Raw genomic sequence first — 21,415 nt, 5'->3', positions numbered from 1 at the left:
GATCCGTTTCTGTAGAAATCAAACACATTTTTCTTGGTTTACAGTTTTATTGTTTCACTTTTAGGATTTAAGTGTTTTAACATATTATTCATCCTCTCAAATTACAATACTGAAAAATCCTTATCATCTTGAACTATGTACAGTTGTTTACAGTATATCATATTCAAGACTAAATCATTAACTCCCAGTGGAGTTTATGTAAAGGCGATAATACATTACACAAAGCCCGGAGGCTCAGAGCTTAGTGCCCACTTCAGAATTACAAGCATATAAATGTTGAAATATGTTTCTTCTCATTTGCTGATGCTAGCTGTTATGACATTGGGAGAGAAGGAGGTGGAAGCAAGGTGCATGTGTTCACACCACATAGCTCCACATAAACCGATTGCATCCCCAGATTTATCCCCAAGGTGTTTTTAGGACATGCTTGGAGCTAATGGAAGCTAATAGGCTTAGCACTTAGGGTGTATTGTCCGGGATGCTTACAGGCAAGGTTTGCTGAGGGTAAAACTCTAAACGTGCGGATTACCTCCAACACATCCCTTTAAAGTGCTGTATAGCCAGGACTTAGCTAATAGGATCGTGGGGGTAGCGGGGGCCTGGGAAGGTGGGGATGGGGGTAGGACTGGCCAGCAGGGCGGTCTGCAGGCAGGTCAGCAGATGTAGCTAGCAGACTGTTGCAGGACTAACAGAGGGATTACAGCCTTCAGATTAAATGGGTTTCAGAGGGAACTGGAGGGACGATGGATAATGCACAAGGCCTCAGGGAAAATCTTATGGCTGCATTTTGCTGGGGGAAGGGACTGCAGAAATAATGTGGCCAAGCACATGTGCACAGATTACACATGTATTGTACAAACTTTCATAGCTGCAAAATTTTTGGTTTGATTTAAACAATAAACATAAAACAAAAGCTATTTTTAAAAGTATAAACTAATATCACAAGAGAAATTGGTTGGGTAGTTGTGACTCAGATTCTGATTCATCTATCCACAAACACAATGCACACCGGCCTTGGATTAGCAGAACTGGATTATTACACTGTCGTTTACAGTATCATATTTTGTAATGGGATTTCTGCAGTGTAGAGGCTAATTGGAGGTGTCTAAGGCGATTGTACTTATGTACACAAGCTGCTGGCTCAGCCAAGAGCAATGTGGCCATTAGGGGTTTGTGCAGTAAGTGGGTCTTTTTATTGCAACACTTCCGAGGACCTGCCATGTTTACAAGAATAAACAGATGAGAGAAATACTTTAATATAGCACCTCTGTTGCTGGTCTTCACACATTTATGGGTTATGGCTAGGATTTGGATTTAGGGGTTAAATTTAAGTTTAGGATTAGGTTTACTTTACGGTGAGGGTTAAAGTTGGTTTAAGATTAATACTTAATGCTAGAGTTAAGGTAAGAGGTGAGAGTAGGGGTTAAATGTTAGCGTTAGTTAAAGAATAAATCTTGCCATGAGTGTCTGCATGTGCATGGATCCAACACTGAGACTGGTTAGGATTATACAACTACCCTTAGTTAATTATTTCAGTTTATTCTCTGGGAAGTTTATTCTGTCATCATTGTCACAGCTCTGCCTAAATATTGCAGCTCTGCAGCATAAAGAAATTATTTATTCTGTTGAAATAAAGTTCACTTGGTAGAATAAAAATCTGTTTTGTGCACATGTGCTAATAAATGGGATGACAATGTTCCGTGAGACAAAATTATCAGTTTGTGAGAATTGTTATCATAATTATACATTAGTCAAATGGAAAAATTAGCACTCTAGCACAGAATCATTGACCCTCAATGCCTCTCTAATGTGTAGATAATTGCTGCACCCTAGTGGCAATACTAAGAAATTACAAAATTCCTACTGAAGTGCTAAGATGGTACAATTGCTGCATTAATATCTGAGTGATTAAATCCAAACGGTTATATTCATTCATTTTCCAATATGTGATGTCATAGCAACTAATTTGTCAGACTCTGTGTCAGCTTTTCCATTTTTCAGATTCTATTTTAAACCTCTTTTTAAACTTGAACTTCAACAGTGATTTGTGTGGAGGTCAAAGGTCGTGTGTGTCATGACCCCACGGGAGCAGCTGAGGAAAATGACCGCCCTGGGAGAGCAGGGAGCTTTGGATGAGAAGCACTGGTATCGTCTGGTCAATGGCATGTCAGCTGGAGGTGAGAAAGTGAAACACAGATTAGACTTTGTCACGTGACAACATAAAACCTGACAGGAGTCTTATTCTTTGACTCTGAAATCACATTTTAAAATAAGAATAACAGTTATGTATGTGAAAGCAAGTTTTTCATTTGATTGAATTTACAAACTTCTTAACACATCTGAATTTTCTGAATTTGACCCCAATCTGGAGCTCCAATTGAAATTGATTTTCGCTGCCACGTGAAGTCATGAGATTCTCAGTAAAACCTTCAGTCTCCAGCTTTGACAGTCAGAGCATGTCTTGTCTTGTCTTGCAGAGCTCAGGCACAGGCAAGAGATGATAATGAGGAACCAGATGGCCATGGCTCCACAGATTCTCGCTCAGGGGCAGCAGAGGTTACAGGGGGTCCCGACACAGTTCGAACCACGCTTCATGGAGAGGTGTGTTTCTGAATTCAATCTTAAATCTAGTTCTCCCCTGAGAATAAGTACAGGTGCTGGAGGGAAGAAGACATGACTCCTTTAAGGCTTGAGAGAAAAATCTGATGCTCTTTTCTGTAGACTTAAAATTCTGTCAGTGAGACAAAAACTTGAATAAGATTTTAAAAAACATAGCAGCTATTGAAGATGCAAACAACTGATTATCTGTATAGCCCCTTGATATCATATTCCTTTTTCTATCAGGGAGTTGGTCCCCCCCAATGAGATGGTAGCTTCTGATGCCAGACAGATGCACATGGCACCTCACCTGGGTCCCCCTCTACCTCCACATGCCAGTTCCCTTCCTGGGAGAGCTTTCCCTGGAGCAGGTGAGCACGGACTAATGCACATTTATGCCTGAGAGAAATCCCAGCATGTCTGTATAAGTTTGAGGAATGTGCATGAGCATTAATAGTCAATTTTTCTTTCTTTTCCTCAGCAGGATATGGCTTCTTGCCCTCTGAGCCCATGGAAACAGTTGCCCGGCGACAGGAGCTCATTCACAAGCAAAATATAGCCAGGTAGAGTGTATGACATCAGCATCTGGCATTCCACTTACACATCAGTCTGAATGTTTCTCAAAATGTATTCAGCTCCTTCTGCTTTAACAGAGAGTGATATTATCATTCCAATATCGCTGTGTAACAAGTATGTCTAAAATATTTATGTGTGCTTTTGTTCAGAATGGAGATGAATGCCATCCTGCATCAGAAGGAGCTAGAGAATGCTCACCAAAAGGGACTGATGGGAATGGACAACCCCATGTCATACCCCTCTAACCCCATGGCTTTCAGAGGTCGTCAGCGGATGCCAGATGGCCATGATGTCTATGTCCATCGTCCCACCTTGGATGAACTTCACTCCAACAGCATACTCATGTCAGCCAGCCCTTATCCACCAATCAGCACTCTGCACAGAGAGAGGGGACGCAGGGCAGGAAGAAGGCCGACCGCTCACAAGAGCGCAGACAGCCACGTGCCCAACTTGAAGGGCCAAACTGAAGATAAAAGCGTAGAGCAGAGCCCAGGGGCCACATCAGGGGAGGAGAAAGACGTGGAAGCAAAGGGGGACATGGGCGAGGAGTGTGTCGCCAGCAAGACACATCATCAAGCCAAAATAGACTCTGAACTCGCCACAGGAAGCAGGAAGAACTACAAAGAGGGGGAGCCAGGCCTGCGTAAAGCCTGCGTTAACAGCCAAGATGGGTGCTCAGATGGGACCAACAGCGGCGCAAATGACAAAGACATATCGAGCCAATGTTCAGCTTTCCAGGAGAAATTCATGTACCCCTCAGCTGGTGGAGCCCTCACAGGCATGCCTTACATGTTCCCAGTCCCTGGAAATGGTTTCCTCCCACCTGGTACGTTGGAAAAGTAAAATGTACAGCTTGATTTTAATACAATTAAATCCTTTTTTAAGCAATGATTTTACCAATAATAATTATTTGGTTTCCAGGCCCACCAAATCTATTTCTGAATGGCGATGAGGTGCCTGAGGACATAAGGAAGTGGACTGTGAATGATGTTTACAACTTTGTCAACAGTATACCCACATGTTCAGAATATGCTCAGGTCAGTACCTCTGGTTCTCCATCATTGTTTCATCAACACTCTTTCTTCTGTGTCTTTGTTGTGCTAATGTGAAATAATTTCACTCTGCAGACATTCAAGGATCACATGATTGACGGGGAGACACTTCCCCTCCTCTCAGAGGAGCATCTACTGGACACACTGGGGCTCAAGCTTGGGCCGGCTCTTAAGATCCGCTCGCAGGTAAAGAAACGCTACAGTTGCATACAGGGGTGTTTGTCTTGCAGCAAGGTGAAACTCAAAACACACATATATTTTAATATATGACACATAAAACATCATTTAATGCATAAAAGTATAAATATGTGCTAAAACCTACATAAGCTCACATACAAATGATACACAGATAGTAGTTAACCCTTGAAAAGTTGTAGTATCAGAGATGAAGGAAAGAAATATTGACTGGACCTCCATTAATAACACAATGTAATGCAACAACAAGTATCAACAAATTACAATACAGTTAATGACTACCTTCCTGGTACAGTATCCACATAATTTGAACATTATTAGCTTCAAAACAATAAGATTTGTTGGTGGAATATTTTCTTGATTGCTTTGTATTTTACAGGTGTTGATAGCTTGTAGTAATTACACTGTGTGGTGTTGACTCAAGTCAAGTTATTAGAAGAGCTCAGTATCATATACGCAATTCAAGTGCACACACACACACACACACACACACACACACACACACACACACACACACACACACACACACACACACACATTTCCAAATCAAATTAGGCTACATTTCATGTTCTTCATAATCTGACTCTGACTCAATATTTAGCCAACTGCTGAATCAAAAGTTTAAGCATGTTCATACATGCAGGCCATCTCAGTAGCACATCGACGTACGCACACAGACCTAGTTAATAGCTAAACTAAATAAAAATGTCTTTATTTTGTTCTTAAAACAGGACAGTGTTGGTGGCAGACTGTTCCATATTTTATATTTAATATGTGTCACCTCTCTTTATGGCTCCACAGGTGTCCAGGCGCATGGGCAGCATGTTGTACATGATGAATCTGCCACTGTCCACCACCACCCTGCAGGCCACTCCTGAGAAGCCTGTGGATCACTCATCAGAGATTGGCTCCCCTGTTAACTGCAACAGTGAGGAGATGATGGCAAGTCCAAGAGACCCTGATGTCCTCAAGTCCACAGAGCACCTTCACGAGACAGAAAACAATTCTCCCCCATCTGCCAGCAGTGAGACAGCCTGATCAATGATGATAATATGGAAATATGAGGACACATGCAAACCTGACCAGGAAGTATCTGCGCCTACAGCACTGCCTGATGAACTGCTGCTGCTCCAGTGTTGGTTTACACAATGACTTACTGGATTGAAGATGCTTTTTTACTATTTACTATTGCTGCCTGGGCTTATGATACACAGGTCCACAAGACCTACGTGTCTGCTAAATATTTGTATTAAAAATATATTTTTATGTATCTGTAAAAGTGGAGGGAAACTGATGGGGATTTTGAATTAAGAAAGATGTTGAACTAAGAAGGTCTTTTTTCTCTTTTTTCATTCTGGGCCTGAGTTTCTGAACATCTGATTGTAGCTTTAAACTCAGTTTTGATTTATGTTAAGCTGCTAAGTGTCATTTTTTTTAGCAGGTCTGCACAAGGACCATAGAAACCATATGGGGATGGTTTTATAATCAAATAATGAAATACTTAAGTGTGACCTTTGGATTTGGATGTTTGATACCTTTTTGGTTACGTTTGTTTGTTGAATGGATTGTAAATAAAGTTTTTTCTAGGAACTTGTGGTATTGTCTTACTCTCATGATAAGGAATAAATATGTCAAGACCAAGAATCACATATTTTCAGTGATGGAACATAACTAAGCACATTTACTCAAGTACTGAGCAGTACAATTTTGAGGTGTACTTTACTTGAGTATTTCCATTTTGTGCTTCCTTATACTTCCACTCTACAAACAGAAGGAAATGTTATTCCTATTACTCCACTCATTTATGTCACAGCTATAGTTGCTGGTTAGTACTGTTTTCAGACAAATATTTCATTTGTAAAACATATGATCAGTTTGTTATATGTGTATAGATTTGGCGTTCCAACAGTAGCCTTTAAGGTGTTAAAATTAAATCTATCTTTAAAACATTAAAATGCTGCTTACATGAATATTGCAGCATGACTGGCTTCCAAACTAGTGTTGATGTCACATATCATGTGAACTGGCTCACCCCTAAAACTCAGATTTTTGGTGATCACAGAGAAACTTTCCACTTTGATCTGATGAATGTGAAAAACAACCTTCTAGTGTCAAACTCTGGTCATATATCATTCTACACAGTGAAGCTCAAACTTTCATCTGAACAAGAAAGCATATATAACATATTTTTGAGCAGAAGAGGACTTGAAGAATTTTAACAAGATTTTTTCCCTGGTAAACAATATCAGACATAGATTATAATTCAAAGTGGAATATTTTTTTAAAACAAGATATTTTATGAAAAATGTCAAAAGTCTGGCATGGGCTTAATTGGTACTGTGACATCATGTAAGCCCATATGTGTGCTCCAAATAAGCACAAATCATGCTTTATTTACAAACTATAAAATATATATTGCAGCAATATACTGTATGTCTAACCCTGTAACATGTTAAATATTTAAAAATGAGGGGGGGCTTCTCCTGAGCAAAATCTTAAAGGTCTGACTTCAGATGTAACCTCCTTTGTAGCCATCAACATTTTCATAAGTAACTTTTATTTAATTGCATTTATTTTGTAATTGAAATAAGTAATTACTCCCCAACACTGGTAATAGGCAACATTACTTTGATTAAATAATTGAAACAGTTACATTACTTATTACATTTTAAATATGGTAGCTAGTAATCTGTAACCTAAACATTCCAACCCTAATCAGTGCATATTTTAAGAAAACACAGTCTTCACCTCTTTATGAATGAAATCGCCTGTAATCGGTTTGTCTCGCGATATTACATGGTTCTGTGCCCGCGCGCAGCCTCGTGCACGTCGGAGGAGCTGAGTTGGAGGATCATGGCGGAGCGCAGGAGGCACAAGAAACGGATCCAGGTAACATCATTTAACTCATTAAAAATGACTGTGTTTACCAAGTGGAGGACAACAAACAAACATCAGCGGCTGGACGGCGACCTGCTGCGGAGTGTTTGTTACTGGCAGCATCCCGGTGAGGAGCCGTGAAAAGGCGGCAGATGAATGTAGATGATGGCTAACTGGAGCTAGCATTAGCTGACTGACGAAAATAAATGTCAGTATTGCTGTTTTGTATGAGGCATTTCCGTCACTGGTTATCATCTTTTCCCACCACTAGCACACACGCTGGTCATCATGTGAAAGCTGTGGTAATAGTTGGCTGCTGAACTGTCCCACCAGTCAGTCGTTTAATGTGTGTTTGAGCTGAGCTGTAAAGGTTTTCTGGCTAAGCTGCGTCAGCTCTAAGCAGACGTGTTTACATAATGTGAAGCAATCTTTGGGAATTTTAATTAACGAGTCAACAAAATGCATTCATAAGGCAACTTATTGTGCAGGTATCAGCCAGCCAGTGATGGCACAGGAGCGCTTTGAAGACGCGAAGTGAGGATTTGACGCTGCTCAAGTAAAAAGCAACAGTTTATATAGTGGCATCATGTAAGAGTCATGTCAGGAGTTTGAAGTGTGCAACCCAAATCATCATCCTTTAAAAAAAAAAAAAAAAAAGCAGACACTTCTGATCAACTAGTACCATCATAATCATACACTGGTGGCCACAAGTTTAATTAATTTGATAATATAGTAGTCATGTGGAGATAATATAATGTTTATAGCTTAAAATAAGAACAGAGGCCTGGCTCAGCTTTCCATGATGCTTAAAGATCACTTCCACTGGTCTAAGGCTGGGTATCAGCACTGGATACCTTTTAAGGTATCGGCCGAAATAAATCGATACCAGGTAGTATCGAAATATCTCCCATCAAAGGATACCTGCAATTGATCCTTTTTGCACACAAAACAAGAAAATATGTCTATGTGTATGGATCTGCTCACAGCCAATCAGTGTTCTTCGATTTAATGCGACATGTGATTTGAAGACTTTGAAGACTTCAAAAATGCATTCATGTAAAAATCAGATAATTTAGATGTGGAGGAGTGGTAGCATGTTATGCAAGTTAATGCTTCTATTCATATCATGGGTATTGAATGTGGAGTACTCAGTTGGCACAAGTATCACTTAAAGGGTACTTTTGGTGCTGGTGTTGTCATTTTTAAAATGATACCCAACCCTACTCCAGACATGTTTGAAGACTCTGCTTTGTCTAATAATGCGTGTCTATTTTTTTCCACAAAAAGTTCAGTTACTTCCTTAAAACATCCTTAAAGTCCCCCTCCACTCGAACAAATGTTTTCTTCTTGTTCCTTTTTTCTTAAACTATGCAGAGATGGAAGAAGCACTCAGATCTGTTACTTAAGTAAAGGTGGCAATACCACAAGGAAAAAAATCCTGCTTTCAAAATCTTACTAGAACATATGCTTTAAGGTGATGCCTCTATAAAATACTCTAGTTTGAATGGTAATTTATGTCTGATATGGTTTACCATGAAAACATAGTCAAAATCCTTAAAATCCTCCTCTGCTCAAAAAAGTGATTTCTTGTTCCTACAGCTGAATGTTTGAGCTTCACTGTGCATAATGATTTATGTGCAGAGTTTGACATTAGTAGGCCGTTTTTCACATTCATCAGATGAAAGCAGAACGTTTCTCTGAGCTCACAGGAAATCAGATTTGAAGGCATGGACCTACGAGTACAGTTAGTGACATCACAACTAGTTTAGAGCTGATCCTGGTCCAAAATTCAACTTACACAACTGTGATGTGGAAACTTGAAGCCTGACGTTTATACACACACACACACACACACACACACACACACACACACACACACACACACACACATAGAGTGGACTTTGCCTGAAGTAGGAGACATTTTTTGTCCAGCAGACAGAAATAGATTCTGGATTTTTAATGAAGGAGAAATGGTGGATCTAATTTTAAGGATAAACTAGAATAGTAGAATACTTTATCTTAAAACATATCTGGAAAAGGACATCTGCCCCTTTTTCCCTCATTAAAAAAACAGAATCTATGCATATGTAAATACTTTTCATTACAGACATTTAACTGCAGGACACAAGATGTCTCCTACTTCACAAAAAAAATCAATACTCAGTTTATGTGCACTAAAGACTTCAAGTTTCCATATAACACTTGTGTAAGTTGAACATTACACCACATTTGGCTCCAAAGTAGTTGTGATGTCACTAACTGTGCTTGTAAGTCCACACCTTAAACTCTGATTTTCTGTGAGCTCAGACAAACTTTTCCAGATGAAAGTGAAAAACAGCCTTCAAATGTCAAACTCTGCACACACATCACGTCATTCTTCACAGTGTTGCCCAAATATCCAAATTAAGTAACAAGAAGGAAAAAACCTATTTGTGAGTGGAGGGGGACTTTTAAATCTAGAGTAAGACAAACTGTGGTTATGTCACTCAGCTATATTGTGCTATAAAGCTCTGAGCAAATCTAAGCCATCTGAGATGCAAATGGCTGAAATGATGTTTTTTTTCCTGTAGCAGGATATGGTATCAGTTAGTATTACAAAATCTACTCAGTTGCCAGTTTATTACATCTACCTACCTTAAATGTACCTTTTCCTAAGGGCTTCATTGCTCAGCTTTTGTTTAGGAGCGATGCCATTGATCTAAATCAGGCAGACTATATTAGAAACATCCCTCGAGATAATCCAAAACAATTAAACAGCACCAGAAACTACAGCCACCAAAATGTAATCAGCATCTCTCTAAAACAGCTCCAAAACATTTCAGTCTTAGTCAAGCTCTGGTTAATTACGAGCTGTTGTAATCGACTACATTACTTTTCAGCAGGTGCACCTGAGTTATGTTCCTTCGCCTGTTTCAGTTCAGTTACATAACAGGACATACTGTTATCTCGTTTATGAGCAGACCACAACCACAGAGGCCTCCCGACATCACCACCCTGCATTACACAACTGTTACCTGCTTGTTTTGACATGATTATTCCAACGCCCACCTTTATGCATTTCTAGCTTCCAGTCCAAAGCTTAGATATAGTCTCTAAAGGGCCAGCGTCCTGTGGTCTCGCTGTGGTGGACAGACTTGCCATCAGGCTTCTCAAACCTGAGAGTTGATTTCTATGTGACCACACAGTCACAAGCTAATCCCTTTGTGATGAAGCCAGGTAGATCATATAGACGGCGACAGGTGGGGGGCTTTCCGTTTAGGGGTTTCATGTAACCGAGCACTGTGACTGATACCTGCTTCTTTAAACAAAGGCTTGTTTGAAGGCCTCGTCTTCCTCGCCTTGCCGGTCCGGAGCCAGCTGGACTGAATAAAGCTGCGCTGAATCTCATTGAGCTGATGCACTCGTTTCCCCCCTGTGTTGGCGCATGGTTCGACGCTCCTGGCAGCAGAGCAGACAGTGCAGATGTTGTGAGAAGCAAGGATGAGATGGAAGAAGATTTTGGGATTCTCCCGCTTTAACAGACATCCGTAATGCTTCTCAGCCTTTTATTCTGCGCCTCAGACTTGAGCTTTTTGGTCAGCAGCCTCAGATATGAGCACAAGAAAGGGAAACATTGGAATGTTGTGTAAAGAGTACTGATCCCAGAACGCCCTCAGGTAGAGACATAGTGTTCCTAATGTGCTAAAGGCCGGTTAAATCTTCATAACTGATCTTGATCACTTTAAATGTTTTATAAGCTTAGTGTAAATTAACTCGCTGTTACTTACGCTGATAACGTCATCTTACATCTGTTAACTTTTCTCCTGCCATGACAAAGAGTGATCACAATAAAAAAACACACTTAAACGGTTCAATACCACGCCAAAAGCCTGACAGTTTTTTTGCAACTTGTTTACCAAATTTGCTCAGCGGGAGTCTGAGAGGCGTTGATTCAACAGCAGTCATTAATCAGGACACAGTTTGTGTTGATTTCTTTACAAAATATAAAGTACAACACTATAAATGAGACAGTTGAAGCAAGACATCTCTGCAGCAGCGTCACCGAAACTGAACAAATGTCATACCAGTATTTAGGACTGAGTTATTACATTTTATACAATACAGGTGTTGCTTGTAATATGATGACCTTTTTTTAATAAATGAATGCGTTCTCTTTCCTGACTTGTGTTGGCTCACTTCTGATATGTTTGCATTGAATGATTTAAATAATGAGCAGTGTTTGATGTCATTTGCTGCTGTAACTATTCTCAGTTTAATTAGAAAAGGTTTGTTCAGATGTTAAATATGAAATTCAGGAAAATGAAGAGATCCCTTGCAGCTGTAAGATGAACTTTTTTAATCTGTCTTCTTGCGTGTGTGTGTTTGTATGGCCCTGCAGGAGGTGAGCGAGCCCACCAAGGAGGAGAAGGCGGTGGCCAAGTACCTCCGTTTCAACTGCCCCACCAAGTCCACCAACATGATGGGCCACCGGGTCGACTACTTCATTGGTTAGTGCTCGTGTGTGGCAAGGGGAGGGGGGGGTGAGGCAACGAGGCAGAGAGGTGTCATCACACAGCACCTGGGCAACGGGGCGGCGTGTGAATCACATCTGTCGAAACCTGCCTTCTGTTTGTGGTCGAACGCCCAAGAAGAGATGTTTGCTGATGTCATCACAGTAAATGAAAGCAGTGCTGTTTTGGGTTTTAAATGACTATTTTTGAGCTTTTAACTGTGCCATGTTAATGAAGAGCTGTCAGATTCTTAAACACAGCTGCAGTCTAGTTCACAGACCTGACAGTCTCCTCCCACACAGTTATATTTGTCTTGGTCTGTGGCACAGATTACATTTGTCAGTTTTTGGGAAATGCTGTTTACTCAACAGTTGTGGGTGGAATTGCGTATGACTGCTGAGGCCAATTATCCATCTCTTTATCACTATCATCACATGACTTTACTCGTGTTTTACTGTAGCTGTGGGCAGCCGTATTTCTTTCCTCCAGGACTGCTTTAGGCCTTTTATTTTAGTTTCTTACATCTTCTTAACAAATGAAGTAATGAAGAGATATGTTAACAAAAACAATCTAACACAATCTTACTGGATCTGAATTAACTAACCCTAACCAAATTTTGAGATGAAGAATCAAATTAATAGATTGGATTAGTAGATTAATAGATTGTGTATTTATAATTCAGCACAGGCTATAAAATGCTTTGTGCAAATGGCAATTTTACAGCGGATCAATACTGTGAACCAGGATAACCACTGCATGACATTTTGATCCTGTATGCTTTATAAACGTCCGTCTTTGTGTCCCAACATCAGCCTCCAAGGCCGTGGACTGTCTCATGGACTCCAAGTGGGCCAAGGCTAAGAAGGGAGAGGAGGCGCTCTTCACCACCAGGGAATCTGTGTTGGATTATTGCAACAGGTTAGCTGCCCGCCATGCTCTGCCAGGCCTCTGAGATTTTAGATAGAATCTGTAACTGTGTCATGTGGGATTTTATTAGAAAAGGTGTAGATGTATCTGAACATGGTGACATGTACCGGTATATACTTTCAGTGCAGTTACTGGCCTATAGGGCTGCAACTCCATTATTTTCATCATCGATTTGGTCTGTGAAATGTCAGAAAACTGTGAAAAAGCTCCATCACAGCTTCCTCGAGGCAAAGTGTTGTTTAGTCTAAAAATAGCTTGTTTTGTCTGACAGTCCAAAATCTCTCCTGTAGGGCTGCGACTAATTATTATTTTCATTATCAGTTAATCAGCCAATTATTTTCTTGATTCATAGTTTAATCTATGCAATTTCAGTTTTCAGTTTATAATTTACTACAAACCAAAGAGATGCATTCAAATGTCTTTTTTTGCCTGATAAACCTGTTAAAGTTTACCATCATGCATCATACACAAACGCTTCAAATGTATCACTTATTAAAATAGTTGCAGATTAATTTACTTATTGATTAAATGACTAATCATTGCAGCTCTAATTCTGTTTATTAGCACAAAAGGCTAAGAGAAGTAGCAAATAGTCACACTTGAAGATCTTGAATCGGTTTATTTTTGGCAATTATCAAGAAAATGACTTTGAACAATTAATCAGCTATCTATAGTTATATCAAATGAATAAAATCATTTTAAAAAGTCAAAGCTGCACCCACACTTGTACTATAGAACAACTACATATAGAATAGAATCTGTGCACACTGACGGAGAATCTTTTGAACATTAGTGATCTGATCTGAATCCGTCTTTATATCTCCGTCATTCTCCTCCCCCCAATACAGACTCCTAAAGAAGCAATTCTTCCACCGGGCTCTCAAAGTGATGAAGAAAAAACCAGAGAAGGACACCAAGAAAGAGAAAGAGAAGGAGAAGGAGAAAGAGAAAGAGAAAGAGAAAGAAAAAGAGAAAACCAAGGGCGACAGCAGCAAAGAAGAGGAGAAAAAAGGAAAGAAGGAGAAGGAGAAGAAGAAAGAGTCTGAGGCTGGGGAAACCAAGAAAGAGAAGAGCGTACGTCATCACCACTTTCACTCTCTTATCCTAACAGGATAGTGAAAGGTTCTAATGTCCAGTCTCTGCAGAGCAAACAGGGTTTACACCATTAAAGAAAAGAAGGCAAATATGAGATGCAATAATTACTTAGTTGATGATCACAGCACATAGAAATGGCCTGAAAATGGTTAAGCTTTATTTCAGTAACTTTAACTGGATGTGTTTCAGCTGGATTCAGTCTGAAACTCTTTCACCGATGTCACAGAGAGCATCGACTCCCCCAGACTGACTGCAGCTCTTTATCTTTGCTTTATGACTGGTCACAGACATGTTGACCCAGCAGATCTGATCCGCCTCCTAACCTGACAGTAAATGGCTTTATATTGACTCTAAGGTTAAAGTGCGTATAGAGACGGATCTTTAGAAGTCGTGGGGAGAAGCGGCTCAGTCATGCACATATGATATGAAGTCTGGGGCGGTAAAAACAAAGTATGACTGAGTGGTGGCTCGGCAGGTTAGGTTACATTTTATCAGCCAATATGCAAATTTGACCAGTAAAACTATTTGAAATGTTGCATTTACTTTCTACTAACAACAATCAGAAACTTACAGCAAGCAAATGATAAAGTTCCAGTCCTGGTATTTTCACCAACAACAAATATTATTATTATATATATTTATTAATATTTATCATTATATGCTCACAGGATGACAGTCCCGGCAGCCCAAAGAAGAAGAAAGAGGTGAAGAAGAAGTTTAAATTGGAGCCTCATGAGGATCAGCTGTTCCTGGATGGAAATGAGGTGAGCGGGCTCACAGGAAGACCTGCAGGAGCGCTGATTGTTAAACCTGAAAGATAATAATGAGCCTCTCTGCTCGTCTCATCTCTGCAGGTTTACGTGTGGATTTACGATCCTGTCCACTTCAAGACGTTTGCCATGGGGTTGATACTGGGTGAGTACGCAGGATCATCTGTTACCGACCACAGTTGAGTTTGACTTGTTTGTACTCACGATGCGTTTGTGTGCTTTCTGTGTTTCAGTCATCGCAGTGATCGCAGCCACACTGTTCCCGCTGTGGCCGGCAGAAATGCGTGTAGGAGTTTACTATCTAAGTGTCGCAGCCGGCTGCTTTGTGGCCAGTATATTACTTCTTGCTGTTGGTGAGTAAACATTATGTCATAAATAATCATGTATAGGCCCAAATATAAGACAATGTTTTATTCAGGAAATTGAGAAAAGTAGGGGTTGTTTCATATTTGAGGATGAGACAATTACACACTTATAAGATGAGATGTTCTTTATAGAAGGAGAGTGTTACATTATGAGTTGCTTGCCTTATTGTCATCTAGCTAGTATCTTCAAGTCTGTCTGTAGTGAATCTGTCAGAGAGCATTTAGTGATTTATTTAGCTCATTTTAACCTTCAGGAGCGCCTGGAGTCTCATCTAACAGGTTTTTCTGCCTCAGGAATTAAATTCATGATGAATGTAAATGAGTTCTCAGCGTCTCGTGATGTCTTTACAGCAGAAACACACCGCGCTCTGAATCATCTGTCGAACAGCCCAGAATTACTGCTGTCTCAGAGGATGAGGAGGAGGTCAAACAGATAGAGACAGTCTGCTAACTGACAGGAGAGCGTGTGAAGATACACAAATGTGGGATTTTCTTTAAAGAAAGTAATTCACTTCTACAGGAGAAAAGGCTTTAAGGATGAGGACTCTCTTCTTTTTTTGGATTAATAGGAAACCTTCCTGACAGGATGAGTTTGAAAGCAGGTTTTATCTTCAAATAGTATCATCTAATATCACTGGGCAAACCTGGAAGAGTTCTTGCAAGACTTTCACAATCATCCAAAGTAGGCGTTTGTTCATGATCAAACTTTTAGGGCTGCAACAACGAATCGATAAAAATCTATTCTTAAAAGTGTTGGCAACGAAGTTCATTATGGATTCGTTGTGTTGCGCGATTACTGCGGAGCAGTTCAGATACAGCTGAGCAGAGCCGGTAGCGGCAGAAGCAGAGAAAACGGTCCGCATGAAATGTTCTAAATTGTAGGAGCAGTTCACACTACATAAAACTAGAAAGTGTGTGCTGCATACTGCCGAGGTCGGCACGAAGCGCGATCGCACAAAAAACGATTGGTTTTCTATGGCTTTTGCGCATCATATCAATGATATAATGTCATTGCTCAGATCACACTGTCAGCTGTAGAGGAGATGAGGAGAACAGCAGGGAATCTAGCGCAAAACCAGTCTGTACACCACCAAGATGAACTGGTTTAGACTTTATTCTTGGTTGACACTGCTGGAGGGTAATATTGTGTGCTCTATTTGTGTGACATATGTTTTTTATTACCAATTTGTTTTAGTTTTTGATAAATAATATAACTGAACCACCACTGAATGTTGAAACAAATGATTTATCTTTTATTTATTGTTCTAACAGCTCAGGTCGATTGAACAACAGAAAATACCTCTTTTTGTGTATCATACATGTGTGTGTTATTTTGTTAAAGCTATCCGATTCATAGACTAATCGAAAAAATAATCGACCGATTAATCGATTATCAAAATAATGGTTAGTTGCAGCCCTATAAAATTTTGCTGTGAAGATTGATAACAGGGTAATTTGTTTCTGTAAAGCATCAGGTCTAAATATAAATGAACATTTTGAGCCATAACAAGCCCGTATATGTAGGAAATGAAAGTGGCTCATATTATTGCTGCCAAAAAGTTTTCACTATATCAAAATCTTTAAGCAATCCTTACACTGTAATGGAGGCATCATCACATTAAATGTCTACAAATGGGGACATTGAGGGTAGATGTTCAGAGATGAGCTGCTATATAGAATAAAGCTTTATATCACTGCACCTTTAACAGAGCTGCAGACTCACATTGATTTCATGTATTAAAGTGTCTTTTTGCTTCATAACTGCCCACTTAAAAGTCAACAAATGATGCTGTAATAGATGAAGTGAGCAGTATCAATGCCCTGTGCTTTAAAATGAATCTCACTGGTTGTCATCTCTCTCCTCAGCCCGCTGCATCCTCTTCTTGATCATCTGGCTCGTGACCGGCGGGCGCCACCACTTCTGGTTCCTTCCCAACCTGACGGCCGACGTGGGCTTCATCGACTCGTTCAGGCCGCTCTACACTCACGAGTACAAAGGACCTCGAGCCAGCAACAAGAAGGGCTCCGACAAGTCAGACGACAAGGACAGCGGCTCCTCCACCAAGGCTCAGAAGTCAGACAGCGACGAGAAGTCGGACAGCGAGAAGAAAGACGGCGACGACGAGGACTACGACGATGAGGACGAGAGCAAAGAGGCGGCGCCGGAGGAGAGTAAAGAAGCGGAGGGGGAGGGGACGGGGCCCGATCGGCACTCGGACACAGACAGCGACCGGCGGGAGGACGAAGGCTCGCAGCACAGCAACGGAAACGACTTTGAGATGATCACCAGGGAGGAGCTGGAGCAGCACACGGAAGAAGAAGAAGAGGAGGAGGAAGAAGAGGAGGAGGAGGAGGAAGAGACGCAACAGAGGAAAGAAGGGGGTGGGAGTGAGACTAAACCCCAGACTGCTGAAACATAAACTCTTTACAATCCTGTCACACTCTACTTTTCTCTCTGTCCTTCCCTCCCTTCCTCCTGTGATCCCAGGACCTGCTAAGTCCAGTCTCTCTCTGAGCCCGCTGAGAGGAGGAGAGAGGCTCCCATCTCTTGTTGTTGAGATCTTCCACTAAACAGTACCGACAGACCAGTAACCGGGATAGACACAGCAGTGAAAGTAAACGGCTACGACAATGAGGAATAAAAAACAAAATGTAACAAACAAACATACAAAAAAAAGAAGCCTTACGGTGGATCTGATTCCTCCAACCCAAATGTTATTTATGTTATTAAATTTAAAAAAAAAAAAAAAAAAAACGAAAACTGCCACCGGACATGTTTGCCTGAGGAAGTTGTCACAAAAACCCGTCAGACCAATAACAATTCTGATAAAGGGTTTTCATTTCTTTTCGTTTGTCACAAAGTCAAAGTGTCTATTTTATTTATGTCCCCCATCTTTAGTGAAAAGCGGAAAGAGAACACGCTGGTTTCTTGTCCCCCCCCCCCCCCCCCCCCCTCCCTCCTTCACCCGTCCTCTTTATATTTTATTTCATTGTCATCTTTTAAGCCCCATGAAGTCGATACAATCAATGTGGTTTGGAGATTTTGGGTCACTCGCTTTTCTTTTGTCCATCCCTGCCAGGAGCACACTTCACACCGTGTTAAAAACTAGCGAGCCTGATAACTTTCTCAGGCAGCACTTAAAGCAAACCGACCAGCGCGTCTTTGCTTTGTCAACGAGACCTGAACTAAGCCGGATGGACCAAACCTTCGTCGTTTACTCAAAGGAACCTTAAAAAAAAAAAAAAAAAAAAAAAAGTCGAGCATTTAGTGGCTGGATAGAGTGTTCAGAGAGCAGAACAGTATGAGGTACTCGCCATTTACAGTAAGAAAGCATTTTTTTATTATGGCTGATGATCATAGTGCAATCCTCCACACAGTCTGAAGTACTTCTAGTTCATGTTTAATAATGTGGGACTCATCTTTAAGAGTAAATGTGAGCAACTGGGACACAGCTGGCATACTTTATTTTCTTTTTTCTTTTTTTTTTTCTTTTTAAAAAAAAAAGATTGCAGCAAAACTAGAAGATAAAACTTTCAAGTGATTAACTGTCCATTTGCAAACAGAACCACATATAAAGTAAAGCAAATTAGTGCCAAACACAACTATTAATAATAATAATAATAATAATAATAATGATGATGATGTTATGCATGCTGATTTAATACGGACAGTTGAGTGTGAGCGAGGGCGGGTTTGGTACTTTAGTTCATTCATTAATTTTCTAACTGTGGTGTCCAAACCTTTCACATCTTTAATTAAATAAAGAGGAGAGAAAACAAGCACAGCACCAGGTTGTTAGTGTGTAGCTAAACAAAGATTTTTGGTCTCAATGAAACCGTTTAAGAGTGTTCACACTTAGACTCACATCCAAACCTCTCCTGTCTTAGTATCTCGCACAAGCTGTCGCGTGTGAACAGCAGCAGGCGCGCTTTCTTGAATCCAGCTCAGTTGGCCGGCGGTTGCAGTCCAGCTCCACCCTGCAGGCGGGTTAGCTGAGGTCCAAGCTGATCCTTCACATTAGCTCCTGGCTAGAAATGTTTTAGATGCTCTTTTTAGTCATAGCGAGGATTATATTTAAGTATAAAAAAACAGAAATGTATCATTTATATATGGATTCTATTGATATATCAAATATATACATACAATACTTTACAGTCTATGAAACTGTAAAACTGTCTTTCCCTTTTCTTTTGTATTAGGAGGTTTAATTTGTATTCCCCAGAGTGTTTGTAACGCTCTTTTTTTCTTTTCTTTTTTTTAATATGATCACGAGTTACAAAATGTCAAGACTGTACTCATTATTTAAAGGTTACATCTGGAATTAGACAGATAAACAGCTGGAATTTGTCAAATATTTGTTTTTGGTTTTTTTTTTTGTTAATTTTCTTTGTATGTTTGCCTCCGTAACGGTGAATGTGTGATGCGGTTGGCTTGTTGTGCGTTCAGTGCTGCCACTTTTGTATTTCTCTCACTCAAGTCTGGTCAGTTATTAACCTGATGGTTATAAAAATCAGTGGCTTGTGTTACACGGACAGCGACCTGCCGTTTCCCGCTTCCTCTGATGTGGCAAACTCTCTGTGTAGTGAAAGAATATTTTCATATGTTGCTCACGGCTTTCTGTACTTATTGATGTTCATTTGTTCTGCCTAAAAATGAAGTCGCCTCGACTGTATTTAGTAGTTTGTCTCCTGTAATCCCACTGACGTTTATAGCTCTTTGACTTAACAACTCTCGCAACATCATGTTGTTGCTCGTTTATTTTCTAGTATCTTTGTTTTTTTGTTTTTTTTTTTCCTAATGAGCAGAGAGCATTTCTGCCTCCTGAGCTGCCAGTGTGCCAGTCGCTGTACTCTCAATCTTGGCATCATTTCACAAAAGAGAGGAAAAAAAAGAAATCTCCCAGTTGTTCTTGACTGTTGCACAGTATCGGTCTGTTGTATATTGTAGTATTACTCTCTCTATGCTGCTGCTTTTCATCGCACATTTCTGGGGGAAATAAAAGTGAAATTGTAAACATCCATGTTTTATCTCTGGTCACAAAAAAGAAAAAGAAAAGAAAAACGTGTCTTTTGATCGCCTAGTTGTCCACATTTGGATCAATATCATTCTGAAGACTGTCTCATGCAATATTGGAGTATAATTTAATAAACTGGATGTCTGGAAATATATCTGTATCTTATAATTGCAATAAAAATATAGAAAGCACACGAGTATTGTAATATTTTCTCCTTTGAAATGCAGCATGTCAGCATCTCACTGCTTAAGGAAAGTGTGTGTGTGTGTGTGTGTGTGTGTGACAACAAACCTGCTGCATGTAAATAATACAAATCAAAAAGATTGAAGATGTAAATATTAACAGAATCACTTTGACTGTCATCTTGCAGCAGCCTTACCAACGATAACAGCAGGTTGGTGAGTTTTTCTGTTAGGTTTTACTTTCATTTTCTCTACTTTTTTCTACTTAATAAATTAAAAGCAGCCGCTCAGTTTCAGCTTTTAAAAAAAAAATCTAAACTGGATTTCCCATCCGTTCAACAGTCGTCGGCTCCAGCTGTAATTACACATCTGGATGTCCTGAAACAATCTGATGTTTACTAACAGATTTCCAGATTTTTCTGAATATGGCCCAGAGAGTTTTTTTTTTAGTTTGAAAGTATTTACAGTTTAAATCCATGTGTTTAAGATAATTTGGTCTCAGTATTTTATGCTTTATAAAAAACAGTTAAACAGTTCAAACAGAGATTGGAAACATAATAGCAAGTGTTTAAACTTTATTTTCACACTACTTCCTTCTGCTACAAGACTTAGACATGTTTGACTTTGACATGTTTAATGAAAACGACACGATTCTCTGCTTCATTCAGTTTAGTTTTTACTCTGATTCATGCAATCTGCTGCACAATTTAATGAAAACAACGAAGAAGAAGAAAGTTACAACAGGACACGTAGACAGCAGAAAATAATCAGTCTTTTTAAAGCTCCAGTCTTGAAAATATATAAATATCACATAAATATGACGTTAAATAAATCTGAATCCTAGAATCCTGTATATACAAATTTACACTTAAAGGTTCAGAAGTGTTATATTTCTTAATTTCTTCCTTTTGAGTGTATTTTTACTTCTAATCCTAACCAGTTAATATCAGTAACAGAGTCTATACCCTCATCATCACACGGATGATTAAGTGCTCCAAAAGTCAAAAAAACAAACAAAAAACAGTTGACAGAATATTAATGAGGTGCTTTCGGTGATACTCTACCTTCATATCACAGGATTATGTAATGTTTGCTTTTTTTCCATTTCTAGGTGAGAAACATGCTTTCTCCCTTTGAGCTACTGATAAAACTACAGCGTGTATGTACTGGAATGTAATGAGGCACTCAAATGTTTGACTCAGTGTATAAAACAGTGTCTGCTCATTGCACATGCTACTGTATTCATAGGAGTAATGGAACAACGATTTATCTC

The 21,415-nt window shown here is 39.8% G+C and overlaps 3 protein-coding genes across 6 annotated transcripts in view; 2 read left to right on the top strand and 1 right to left on the bottom strand.

Moving 5' to 3' along the window:
- The first annotated feature begins 1,617 nt into the window (after nt 1-1,617).
- samd7 (sterile alpha motif domain containing 7) lies at nt 1,618-6,009 on the top strand. The gene is made up of 8 exons (XM_053329414.1): nt 1,618-2,177; nt 2,478-2,601; nt 2,845-2,969; nt 3,083-3,161; nt 3,324-4,000; nt 4,096-4,211; nt 4,302-4,412; nt 5,223-6,009. The coding sequence occupies exons 1-8, from the start codon at nt 2,075-2,077 to the stop codon at nt 5,457-5,459; spliced, it is 1,572 nt and encodes a 523-aa protein (XP_053185389.1). The 5' UTR covers nt 1,618-2,074; the 3' UTR covers nt 5,460-6,009.
- Nucleotides 6,010-7,244: 1,235 nt separating this feature from the next.
- Nucleotides 7,245-18,428, top strand: sec62 (SEC62 homolog, preprotein translocation factor). Of its 2 annotated transcripts, none has more exons than XM_053329412.1 (8): nt 7,245-7,310; nt 11,677-11,785; nt 12,601-12,706; nt 13,564-13,789; nt 14,479-14,574; nt 14,665-14,725; nt 14,814-14,933; nt 16,812-18,428. In XM_053329412.1, exons 1-8 carry the CDS (start codon nt 7,275-7,277, stop codon nt 17,363-17,365), a joined length of 1,308 nt encoding a protein of 435 aa, XP_053185387.1. In that variant the 5' UTR covers nt 7,245-7,274; the 3' UTR covers nt 17,366-18,428. The 2 variants fall into 2 exon arrangements, with proteins under 2 accessions (XP_053185387.1, XP_053185388.1); XM_053329413.1 differs by having other exon boundaries at nt 7,293-7,425.
- Nucleotides 18,429-20,713: 2,285 nt separating this feature from the next.
- Nucleotides 20,714-21,415, bottom strand: part of nadkb (NAD kinase b) — an 11,130-nt gene continuing 10,428 nt past the window's right edge. For all 3 annotated transcript variants that reach the window (XM_053329820.1, XM_053329821.1, XM_053329819.1), the window contains one exon: nt 20,714-21,415. This exon is cut by the window's right edge and continues 284 nt beyond it. The gene's annotated coding sequence lies outside the window, so the exon portion shown is untranslated.

This window comes from Scomber japonicus, chromosome 12 (assembly GCF_027409825.1).
Source record: "Scomber japonicus isolate fScoJap1 chromosome 12, fScoJap1.pri, whole genome shotgun sequence".
In the NCBI taxonomy this organism is placed as follows: Eukaryota; Metazoa; Chordata; class Actinopteri; order Scombriformes; family Scombridae; genus Scomber; species Scomber japonicus.
Note: the sequence above shows the minus strand (reverse complement) of the source record. Positions and strands in the feature narration are given on the sequence as shown.

Excerpts from the sequence above, each read along its gene's own strand:
- samd7 (XM_053329414.1), top strand. The coding sequence starts at position 2,075 with ATGACCCCACGGGAGCAGCTGAGGAAAATGACCGCCCTGGGAGAGCAG. Across the intron at positions 2,602-2,844 it reads GAACCACGCTTCATGGAGAG|GGAGTTGGTCCCCCCCAATG; the intron begins GTGTGTTTCTGA and ends TTTTTCTATCAG. Across the intron at positions 3,162-3,323 it reads CACAAGCAAAATATAGCCAG|AATGGAGATGAATGCCATCC; the intron begins GTAGAGTGTATG and ends GCTTTTGTTCAG.
- sec62 (XM_053329412.1), top strand. The coding sequence starts at position 7,275 with ATGGCGGAGCGCAGGAGGCACAAGAAACGGATCCAG. Across the intron at positions 12,707-13,563 it reads GTGTTGGATTATTGCAACAG|ACTCCTAAAGAAGCAATTCT; the intron begins GTTAGCTGCCCG and ends CCCCCAATACAG. Across the intron at positions 14,934-16,811 it reads TATATTACTTCTTGCTGTTG|CCCGCTGCATCCTCTTCTTG; the intron begins GTGAGTAAACAT and ends CTCTCTCCTCAG.